General features: G+C 35.7%; 1 protein-coding gene across 1 annotated transcript in view; it reads left to right on the forward strand.

The window, feature by feature from the left end:
• The first annotated feature begins 1458 nt into the window (after positions 1 to 1458).
• Positions 1459 to 12967, forward strand: part of LOC108967336 (homeobox protein H2.0) — a 31201-nt gene continuing 19692 nt past the window's right edge. Inside the window, exon 1 of the mRNA XM_018930669.1 lies at positions 1459 to 2331. Within this exon, the coding sequence (XP_018786214.1) occupies positions 1728 to 2331 (604 nt within the window). The 5' untranslated portion in view covers positions 1459 to 1727. The remainder of the gene's footprint in view (positions 2332 to 12967) is intronic.

Consider the following 12967-nt stretch of genomic DNA (forward strand, 5'->3'; position numbering starts at 1 on the left):
AAAGAATATCTTTCTCGAGTTAAAATCATTGTATAGTGTAATTTTATTTGAAGAAAGTCAAAAACTGCTATTTCGATGAACAGCCAAAAAGTCAGGAGGAGAAGAACTAAGTAAACCTAATGGGTGTTTTCTTTTTTATCTGTATATTATATTTTACAAAATTTATATGCAAGTGATCAACTTACGAAAAGGAAAATGTAAAAAAAAAATTATAATATATATAATTATAATATATATTTCGCTTCCACTGCGCATTAACTTCGTGGTCAACTTAGCGATTGAAATAGGTTTATAAAATTAGGGCGGGAGGCAATTGCTTCCTTACAGTGTATATAATATTGCAAGTCGTAAAAAAAAATTCAGCATCAAAATAAAAGTATTGTATTTCTACAGATATGAAGGGTTAAAAAATCTTTTTGTAGATCAAAATTCATTCGATTGATCCGTCTTCGTTCTGTTACGCAGATCACTAATGGTTTCTTTATTCAACCTTTTCTCCAGACTCTGAAAATGAATGAAACTATAAAACACTAGATATACTCAAACAATATAATAGCTCAGAGATCAAAAGCCTAACTTCTCGGAACAGCAAGATCCTCTGAGCATTAAAATGTAACTTGTTTTCATTGTTATAGTGTAATTTTCGTTGAAGAAAATCAAAAACTGCTATTTCAGTGAACAGCCAAAAATGCAAATCTAATGGGGCTTTAACTTTTTATATCTATATTATATTTTACAAAATGATCAATTAAAAAAGAAGGCAAAAAAAAAAAAAGAAAAATATTGTAAATTTTCGCTTCCACTGCGCTACTATTTCAATGAATACAATTGCATATACTTTGCAGGGACTCCGACGTTTCTTTCTGGGTGTTACAAACTTCGTGGCAAACTTTAGCGATTGAAATAGGGATATAAAATTGGGACAGGAGGGTAATTTCTTCATCACAGTGTATATAATAATTGCAAATCGTAAAAAAATTCAGTATCAAAATAAAAGTATTGTATTTCTACAGATATGAAGGGTTTAAAAATCACTTTGTAAATCAGAATCGATCTTCGTTCTATTACACGGATTACTAAAGCTTTCCTCATTCAATGTGTTCTCCAGATTCTGATGAATGAAACTATAAAACACTAGATATACTCAAACACAAATCCAAAGAAAATCCATTTTCTTAATTACTTTGTGCTTAATTCCTTTTTTGAAAAATCATAAACGTTACGTAATTTCGGTTCCTATGATCAACATTAAATTAACACTTTGTTATTTATTTTCAATTCAAGCAATTTATGAATGTATCGAAACAAAAAGTCTTTGATCATCTCAGCTTGCTTTGTAAATATGCACATTCGTCAAATTTATGCTCGATTTAATTTATTATTATTGACACACGCGCTTTTCTCCAAACAAATCACCGGAATGCTCCACTGTGACCTCATAGTAATCGATTTGTTTACATGATTTTCCGCTCAATCAATTTGTTCTGGGACGGTGCGCGATCGCATGCGGATGCTGAAGGCATTTTAGTGCGGCGTGACGACTCTTAACAATCGGTGCGAACGCTAATCCGTGTACGAGGTATTGAACGAAATTCGTGCGAACGCCGACGCAAGTGACTAAAGATTTCATTACAAAATCAAAAACAAAAAAAAAAAAAAAACTTTGGCAAATCGGTGAAAACTTACTCTCGAGTTGATAGAAAAATGTCAGTTGATTAACGTCGAAAATGGGAGTTTTAGAAATAGGTCAGCGGCTAAGAACGATTATGGAATCAGCGCCAACGAATTTAACAATTGAAAAGCCCGTCGCCAGTGATGTGCTCAAGTGCTCCGAAAGTATTGAACAAATGCATGTCGAGTTCACGAAATCCCTAGAAATCGACAAAAATAACGGTGAAAATGGGAATACATCGAAGCTACCACTCCCGGTTGGCGAAACAAAGATACAACTCAGTTTTAGTGTTGATCGTTTATTAAATATCGAAGAAGCCCATTCAAATGGTAGTAGTAGTGCAAATCAGGAGTCGAATGAAGTTTGTGAAAGTGAAAAAAATTCCATTACCAGCGTAAAGAAGTGTTTGGAAGTTGCGAATATGTGTGCATATGGTTCGTGTACGGATCCAAACTGTGCGGCTCTGTTAGGCGCTGCAAATGACATGCAACTCGACAATACGTCGCGAAATTTAAAAAAATGTTCCGTATCGGCGCTCACCAATGAGATGCAAGAGAAGTTTTATCGACAAATGCCGTCTCTGTCGCCGCCATATTTGGATTTTAAAGCGATCGTGCGTCCCACACCGATTCGGGTGGTTAATAATGGACGTGAGACTGGTAAGTGAAGTTGCAGACTGCGTAAAGAAATTTATGCCATTGAAGCAGATATTGTTAAATAGCATAACAGCAATTTTCCTCAAATTATGTTATGTTTATGATCTTAGATATACATTTTTATACGAAATCGGATTGAGTAAACTGGAAAAAAGTGTATTTATTTCCATCAAGAGTAACGCAAATTAGTTGTAGCTTTTCAGCCTATATTACTTTTTGGTAGAATTCACGAGCTTGTTCTAGGATAAGTTACAACCCTTGTCTAGACACTCATTACCTTATTATTAACGGTACAGATGTTAGATATAGTTATGTTCATATACATTTGTAAGTATGTACATATATTGCAAAATATTTATGGTTTCAAACCCGTAAACATTTTTGACAACGGTATCATAATCGGTCTTATTGCAAATAAACAGGGTGAACCTCTTCTGAAGACCTTCGCTTTCATATATAAATTAGTTAGTAGGAACGGGATATAAGAGATGAATAGAACATTAGAAAATCGTAATCTCTATCCATCCTCTGCTTTAATACGGCGTGAGACAGAATACTTAAAAAGCCGTAAATGGCATGGAAAAACATTTTGTGTCACGAATTTACTGTTTTCCTAGGTATGCGATTATTCGATTTAGTGTATCTAGACACGAATGTCCGATTAGCTAATAACTATGTATTGAAGTGTAGATACATTAATTAGGAAGCTTACTTTCTGCTGGTTCTGCAATGCGGAGAAGTTAAAGAAATACTACTGGTTATTAAAGATAACTTTTCATGTTCTAACCGTATATACTAATTCAATTCCATTTTGATAAATTCCATTACTTCTGTACACATATTGCAATATGTCGATGAAATCAAAGCCAATAGAAAGAAAGTCTAGAAGTTTTCCCTATACCACCGTGAGTGGATTTACTGGAAATCGGACGTACTTCCTATAAAGATCATACTCAGGAAGATAGTTATTTATATTTTATGCTGACTGGAAAAAGGCAAGGAGTTCACTAAAGCTGAAATTCGCGCTAATTTAAAGTTTCCTTCGTTAAAGGCAAATCCGCTAGCGAAACGTTTCGTAAAATTAATGGTGTTTTGGGGGATGGTACTACTATATCACTTCAAACTGCGAAGGAATGGTTTCGACGCATCAGAGCGGGTGAAAACGACACCATGGATAAGCCAGCCGGCGGAAGACCTGKGACGACGAATACCGATCAAATCATGGAAAACATCGAGTTAGACCGGCATGTGGCATCTCGTGACATTGCCCAGAAGATGGGAGTTAGTTACCAAACCATTTCAAACCATCTGCAGAAGGCTGGATACACAAGAAAGCTTGATGTTTGGGTACCGCATGTTTTGACGCAAAAAAAAAAACCCTCTGGACTGAATCAACGCCTGCGATATGCTGCTGAAACGGAACGAAGTGGACCCATTTTTGAAGCGGATGGTTCACACACAAGAATATCAAGCGAAAACGGTCGTGGTCGGAGGCCTAAACAGTGGCCAAGCCGGGATTAAAGGCCAGGAAGGTTTCGCTGTGTGGAAAAACAGGACGAGTTTAGTGGGTGTAGTGTTCCACCAGGACAACGCCAGACCACACTCTTCGTTGATGACTCGTCAGAAGCTACGGGAGCTCGGATGGGAGGTTTTATCACATTCACCATCTAGCCCGGTCATAGCCCCAAGTGATTACCACTTGTTTCTGTCCATTTCGAAGTCCCTTGTTGGTGGAAAGTTGAACTCAAAAGAGGCTTGTGGAAAGTGGCTGTCCGAGTTCTTCGCAAATAAGGAGAGAGGCTTCTACGAGAGGGGTATTATAAAGTTGCCGTCTAAATAGAAGCATATTATCGAACGAAACGACGCATATTTGAACTAAATCCGATCACTGTAACACTTTGAATAAAGAGCAAAAAAGCGGAAAGGAGATATTTGCTATTGTAAAAGCGAAAGTGTTGTCCTGTTTCAGAGCGGACGATCTTATAATTAATCCGTTCGTACTAAGCCCTAAGCATAAAAGGTAACAAAACTTAGTCAGCTAAATTGTACGACCCACAAAATCACTTTGGATTGGTATTGTCACCACAATAGTTTTAAGAATTTTCAAAGGACCCACTTTACATTCTGGTTCCAATTAGTTAGTGGAATCGGGATATAACAGATAGAACTGAAAAAGCGGTAAATGGCATGGAAAACCATTTTGTGTCACGAATCTACTGATGTCCTAGGTATGCGATTATTCGAATTAGTGCTTCAAGACAGGAACATCCGATTAGCCAATAATTATTGAAGTTTAGATACATTAATTAGCAAGTACTATACTTATTTAGTTCAGACTTGAATCTCATTCTTCTCCGAGTTCCGTTCCGAGTTACAACAACCGGTTTTGCTACTTCTCATGCCCTATTAACTAGTGACCAAAGTAACCTCGCAATTTGGCCATTTGCAAAATACTTTGTAGACCTTAGCACTTACTTTCTGCTGCTTTGGTAACCGAATGCGGAGAAATTAAGAAACTACTACTCGTTGCTCAATAACTGTTCATGTTCTTAACGTATAAACTAGGTAAATCATTTCCTTTTTGATAAATTCCTGTACTTCTGTACACATATTACAGTATTTCTATGGAATTAAAGCTCATTGAAGGAAAGTCTAGAAATTTTCCCTATACCACCGTCAGTGAAATTATTTATATATTAATTATTTAAACCCTTCTGTTTCAGCTCACTGGAAAAACACTTGATTTCGTTGAAGAACATTGAGTAATTATTTCCAATGTTTCAACAATGTTAGGAAATAAAACAGGACTTAATATGTGAATCAAAACAACCCTTACTATTTTGGTCAGGTTTGGTTAATATGAACGTTCAAATTATTTTTGTTAAGATCACAAGATATGCGATTGTTTTATTATGAAAGTATAGTTATAAAGAATCTGGAATCATATATAACTTCTTCTTTGTGTATCATCACTGTCAATCATCTGATTTCTGCAAAAATGATAACTAATGACAAGAGGAAAACTTTGATCATGTTCCGTAATTACCATTTCGAAGAATCGGCAGGCACTTGCCCAGAGAAATTTCAGAGAATGCAAAAATCCAATTGCTGCTGTTCCTTGTATCTTTTCACTTCTGTTGAAGAATTTCATTTGTTTGTAATATTCGATTGTTAACCTGTGACCATATTGCACACACCAGTTCTGTCCGTGAATGAACCCATCATCCGGGAGTAAACAGTTGGCAAGTGTTTTTGACACAAACAATTCTCATTCCTGCTAAAAATTGTGACTTCCTTTATTTCATAATTACTGTGTCCATTTGCCAACAAATGCCAAGTGGAGAGGGGAGTTGAAATGGTTGTTTATGAGATCAGTGAACATTTGAAAGAGAATTAAGCAAGCAATGCTTCTTATGGGCGCTAAGAATTAGTGCTGGGCGGATGGAAAAATAAATTTTCAAATCATAATTGCAGCAGTTTATTGTATTTCTATTATTTATTTACACATAAACAGGCAATGCGTAAATAGTTTCGGCTCTTAATTTTTTGTTTGGATAGTGTGTTTATAATTTCCAAGGAGTGGTACATAAATGAGGTGGGTGAACGTACAGAGTAAAGTATATACATATGTGTTTGAATGAAAGAAACTAATTTTTCTAATTGCCGATTGAAACATTTATTCATTAGTATTAAATGTTTCAATTCAAAACTACTGTTACATATTAAAATATTTTAATGTACATTGTACAGCCACTTGGTTTAGAAATAAAATTTTCATTATGATGCAATAAATAATACTCAACATCTATTGAAAGCAAACTATATTGCTGGCAATGTTGTCTAATAATTGTCTTGAAAATAAGTGGGAAATTGTCTATATAATTACCTTGAAAACTATTGCTGGCAATAAAGTGTCATTTTGAATGCTTGTTGAATGTGTTTTCATTTCTGCCTAGAAATTTTATATTTCTGCCTAATAATGCTAAATGGAGACTTTTCATAAAATGTTGATGTTTTGATCTATATAAAATCTTAAGCATTGTTTTTGCAAAATTCCATTTAATTTTTTTTGTACATGCATACATGATAACAAATGCCAACCTAGTTAGTCAAGCAGCAGTTTAATGCATTTGCTTTGTCTTTTATAGTCTAATAATTGTGACGAAAAATGGCTATTATATTGGGTAGTCGAAAAAGTCTATTCGTATTTTCAATAGATGTCGGTAAAGTCGTATATCACCAGTGCTACCAATCATATTGTGTCATACCATATAGTGTTGGGTAGGTGAGATTTAAGCTTCATGTAAATAAAAACAAAAAAATCAATTCAGGGAAGTTGAAAAAAAGTTGCAGCTGTTCAAAAATGAGTAGATGATAATGAAGAAACTCGCTATATTTTGAAATTTTTTAATAAAAAAGGGAAGAATGCCAGGCAAGCCACCAAAGAATAAGAATTTATGAAGTTTACGGAGACGATACTGCATCAGTTCGTGTAGCACAACAATGGTTCGCTCGCTTCTGTTCTGGAAATTTGACACTGACGAAATAATGTCTCTAGCGGAAAAATGACAAAAAATTATCGACCAAAATGGTATACATTTGTTGAAGTTTGACTAGATATACGAAAATACTTTTTCTACTACCCAGTATAATAGTTATTCACTTGAATATCGTAAAAGGTGAAATAACTTTTTGTATTTGACTTATTTCACTGGTTTGTTCGATTCATCACATGTAAAAAATAAACTTGTGCCACATACGAATCACACTGCAGAGGGACACATGTTGTTAGGAAATCTTTAAAAAGTGAGCAGAGTCCCGCTCTAACTCATTATATAAGTATATACTACTATTATCAAATTAAAATGTGAATTTTGTCCATTTCATCCCCTTCAAAGTAATCGCCGCCAGATGCAATACACTTATGGCAACGAATTTTCCGGTCATCATAGATCCTGAAAAAATTCTCCGTCGTGATGGCCATCAGAGCCTTTTCGATTCAGCTTTTATATCCTCAATTGAGACAAACCGGTGTCCTCGGAGTAGTGATGTGAATTTGCTGAATAGCCAGAAGTTGCACGAACTTAAATCATCCGAATGCTGTGATTGCAGCACGATATTAGTTGAAAAAGTGGCGAAATAATCACGAATAACCAATGCAGTATGAGATGGTGCATCCTCGCGCTTCTTTATGCAATAAATTCAGACATACTTGTAGTTAAAATCGAAGAATTCACTTTTAGAGCCTCAAAAAATGACGCGTATCTCAAATACTAACGCATAAAATTCTACTAAATATTCCCATGCTACAGTACGAAAGTGGAAGGAATCGGACTACAATGACAATTTAATTTTCGTTTGTTTCTTTCACATTCCACTATGCAAATAAAGCACAAATTAACGTAGCGGTACAAAACTTTTCTCAAATAGTCCCTTTGCAGTGTGCCTCTGTATGAACAAAAATTGTTCAAATCGAACCAAAGCTGTTTCAGCTCCTAGGTACCGGTATAATTTGCTTTTTATCGAATTGAAATTCAGAGAGAAACCTTCTTGACAATAGTAGCTCTGTATATCAAAAATGGATTTAATTGGGTCAAATTTCCATACACCTATTCCATACCCATATACATATAAAAAGATTTTCAGTCTTCCGGCTAACTGTATATTGAATTATCGGTCAATATGTTAGTTATCTTAATAAAATGGTATACCCGTGGACCTTTGCGCCAAAAAAAGATAAAATTGTTACCTCATCCAGCCCTATATATAAATAATATTATTTTCGAACTGGCTGACTTCCATGTGATTGGTGATTGTATGTGAGGTACCCTAATGAAACCTTGTGGGCGATTCATTAGTCTTTAGCATGTTAATTGAATGTAGTATTAACAAATAATAATAAAATCGAATCAATACTACCCAATCCCATTATACTAGATACTTATGAGATATACAGTGGTTTTGTTGCCTAGATATAAGATCTGTTTTGGCTGTAGTTGTGCCCGCAATGGTTTGTCCGGAAAGTAAGTGGACTGAGTCGATAAAAAAAAAAAATATTTAATCAATCATTACAATTCTTTGAGTATTTAAAAAAAAAAAAAAAAAGAGTCCTTCTGCATCGGTGCAGCGCTGCCAGCTCGCTGCCAGTTATTGAAGGCGGCAGGGAAGGCATTCTCCGGAATAGCATTGAGAGCCTAGGTGAATGCTGCTTGAACTCCCTCTGTCGTCTCAAAACGCTTGCCTTTCGTCAGCCTTTTCAGCTCTGAGCTGTAGGGCGAGTGCGGAATCATTGGGTTGTAGAACTGGGTGTTGTCGTGGTGCAACTTCCAATTGGCTGCGATGTTTTGTCGGACACGATTGACCGTTAGTTTAAGAGTCTTGAGGACTTCCACATAAAACTTGGTGTTGACGGTTTGTTCAGGAGGAACAAATTCATGGTGGACGATGCGTTGATGGTCTGAGTTCAAAACTTTGCACATACAAGTCACATCGTCGGTGTTTGCCGAAATCGCAGGGCTCCCAGCACGGTCTTCATCAGCGACCTCTTCCCCGCCATCAAAAAAGGCCTGATGCCACCGAAACACACCACTTCTTACCAAAGCAACATCTTGGTAAGCCTGCTTGATCATATCAAACATCTCTGTCGCAGATTTACCGAGTTTCACACAGAATTTATTCGCGTACCTCCGCTCTAACGAATGCTGTATTTTCGGTTTGCACCACTCACAGAAACACTTCGCGCGGAAATGTTTGTCAGGACTCTCCAGGTGCTCAGAGACAACTGCGCAGCCGCTCGTTCTCTAAATAGGAACAGCCTCCAACGAATCCACTCGGGGCATTCACCCTCTTAAGTATAGTCGTGGCGGAAGAAAATCAATCCTAATACTTTTCGGAAAACGATTTTAAACCCTTATTTTATTTTTACATTAAAAAATTAGAAAACGTGAACAGAATAGCATATATCTTTATAATGTTAGTTCTGTTTGAGGATTCAACGAAAATTTGTAGATGTTGCATCCTCTTTTTTACTGCCATTGATAGATTGTATCGATTTCGGGGAAATTAGTGGTTGGACGAAAGCATGCCAGATGATTGGAATTTATGTGTGCTCTGCCCGATCCACAAAAAGTGAGACACCACAATCTGCGCCAACTAATGTGAGATAAGTCTTCTTAACATCGCATATATGGTTATATCGAGAGTATTGTCTGAAAGATTGAAGCCCACATTCAACAAACTGATTAAACCAGTGTGTCTTTAGGCCTAGAAAACAAACAAACAACCAGATATTCACCATGCGCCAAGTTTTGGAAAAGACCCGTGGAAAGAGAATCGACACTTACCACCTGTTCGTCGATTTCAAAGCTGCTTCTGACAGCACGAAAAGTCACCCTATAAGTCACTCATTATTTCCGTCCTGCTATATGGTATAGAGGCTTGGACGATGACAACATTTGATGAGTCGACCTTACAACTTTTCGAGAGAAAGCTTCCGCGCAAGATTTATGGTCCCTTGGGCGTTGGCCGCGTCGAATATCGCATTCGATTGAACGATGAGCTGCATGAGATATACAACGATATTGACATAATTCAGCGAAATAAAAGTCTAACTTATGTCGTACATATGGACGAAAACACTCCAGCTCTGAAAGTATTTGACGCAATACCCGGGGAAAGCAGAGAAAGGGGAAAAACAGATGGAGAAGGACTTGGCTTCGCTTTGAATTTCTAATTATCGCCAAATTGCGAAAAGAAAACCGACTTCCCCAGGGCCCGATCGACTGGCGTGTTGTTGTTTACTCGGCTATAATCGCGTAAGTGGTGTCTACTCCAGTAAAGAAAACAGAGACACCTCTTCCAAACGAATAAAGCTACAACAATTAAATTTACCCATCTCATATATTATAAAAAACCCTACCTAAAGTGTGAAAATGGATGAAATCGGAAGGTAACCCCACTCATTCCCCATATAACTGTACTGTTAAAAACTACTAAAAGCGCATTAAATCAATAAATAAATATTCCACAGACATTAAATTTTACCGTCGAGATGATATGAAGGGGCCGGGTGAAACAACCCACTTTTTGGTCAAATCCGATACCTCAGACCCGAACAACCCATTTCGACAAAATTTAGTACATGACATTCTTATCATATTACTATATCACTCCACGAAAATGGAGGAAATCGGACTACAACGGCGCCTACTTACAACCGGTTAAAAATATGACCAAAAATGCTTCAAATTCAACAAAAACTGTTCCTGCCCCTAGATACCGAATATTTGATAATATGATGATTTCGTGTTTCGAACAAACATTATGTGGCCGTCAGTATATTATATTTCGATTCTCTGGTTCACGTTTTACACCTTAAAGAATTTATCTGGCTTTGATTCTTGCAAGTTACAAGAGTGTAAAACGTTCCGTTGCATTTAGCTCTTCCTTACTTGTTTTAATTTACATATTAATACCCATAGAAGTACATAGAGAAGTTTGAAAATATTGATTCCTTAAAAAATTATAGGGATTAGAACAGTCAAATTAGGTTTTTAGTCAATAATTTCGTAAACAACTGGCCATTGTATGCAAAATCAAACTCTTTTCGAGAACATTTCCTCACTAAAAATCTACTTGAAACTTATTTTTATGATCATAAATTGATTTTTGAAAATCTTTCCATATCATATCATACCATGACCTTACCACTTAATCAAATTGTGTGATATTTTAATGAAATTAGGTGTATACGTATTCCTGGTGGTTTAACGCTGAAATGTTTTACTATTTGGTTATCTTCAGCGTTAAGGATAGATCCATTAGCCATTGTCACCACTCTATATCGTACCGTACCGTATTTAAGCTATTGAATATGATTTGGTTTTCGTTTCGGTAAAAAGTGCAATCTACCTCACTATATCTGTTATTAAACTGTAACCTCAAACAAAGAAGAAACCAATTTTCACTGATACTGAATATTTCCAAATTATATTTTATAGTAGGAAGTTATACAATTTCCTTTCAAAACAATTTGAAAGGTTCACTTAGGGAAATTAAACAATTATTTTTAAAACAACCAATGGTGGAATCTGCAATGGAAAGGAAATCCGCAAAATAATCACTACATGGAAACTGAAATATTTGATTATAAAACACTATGAAAATATCCAATTTTACTCCAACCTATATGAACACATACATATGTATGTTTATAAATCAAGTTATATTAGTACACAAAACAACATATGTATGTATGGACACACTACTCATACTTTTAATGTACAAAACGTAATGCTCCAGTAAATACACACACAGAAACACTTTCACTTGCCGTAGCACTTTCATACGCACACAAACATTAACACATATTTTTAAACGGGAAATCCAATGCGGCCGCCTGAAGCGCTCGATTTATAAAACAATGAATTATCTTCATAAATGTTGAAAAATATATTGAGGAATATATGGTAAATATTTATATTTACTTTGCCATATTTCGCCGCTCAATAAGTAGGTATCATCCGTAATAATACATTGTACAAAATACAATAAAAGATAACATTTTAATTTGTTTTGGTTGAAGTTCCCTAAAAAATGAGAGTGTGTATGCGCGTGAAGTGCTGAAAATGCACAACACACGGCAGCTGCTGCGGATATGAAGAAGCGCAGAGCAAATTCAAGGTGCGTGGAGGGAAAGGTGCTTTTACTCAATGTCTTTGTTGTTGTTGCTACGGTGTGAATGCGGGAAATCGCAACTTAATGAGTCTCATTAAGGCATCATGCTGAACGCACAGCTGTACGCAGCACCGAATGCTAATCAACACTTAAACGTTTTCCGCCATAAAAAACAGTGTGAACAAACCTTACTGCTTATATTTACTTATCTACTTATACAAACATACATACATATGTATGTAGATAACCACACAAATTGTTCTGTTAGGTTGTAGTAAATGAAGCAGTGCCTTAAATACCTGAATATAGTTTCCCAACCTGGTTTAAATATATTATGTATTTTGGATAATTGTCTAAAACATATTTTTTTCGTATTGTGTTCATAACTATATTTTAGTATAATCCTTCTGTAGCTATAACATTTTTGCCTCTTGGCAATTCGCGCATTTCTCAATACAATTTTTGAGACCCTGTCCGACCCTTGCTATAGGGTCATCCATTTCGAGGTTCCCTACTTTTTTAAATAACAAGTAAGGAAGGGCTAAGTTCGTCTGTCACCGAACATTTCATACTCTCGCATCACTTTATCATGCGAGATTTCATTATCCGTCATTTAAATATTTTTTTATTTTGCTGTAAAATTAATTAGATTAGATCAATTTGTGTACTTTGAGTATTGGAATTGTATTTTCATTTATTTTAATTGCATTGAAAAGTTATAGTCCGGTCACGACAATTTTTCCACAAGGGATACCTCAGCTCAAATACCTTATTTGTATAAAGTTTTATTCCGCTATTATCATTGTATCCTAATGTATATAATATACAAAGAAGGCATCAGATGGAATTCAAAATAGCGTTATATTGGAAGAAGGCGTGGTTGTGAACCGATTTCACCCATATTATTTTCGTACATATCATCAGGGTGTTGAGAAACTATTATGTACCGAATTTCATTGAAATC

Source organism: Bactrocera latifrons, unplaced genomic scaffold, assembly GCF_001853355.1.
Source record: "Bactrocera latifrons isolate USDA-ARS-PBARC rearing strain unplaced genomic scaffold, ASM185335v1 scaffold_183, whole genome shotgun sequence".
Taxonomy (NCBI): Eukaryota; Metazoa; Arthropoda; class Insecta; order Diptera; family Tephritidae; genus Bactrocera; species Bactrocera latifrons.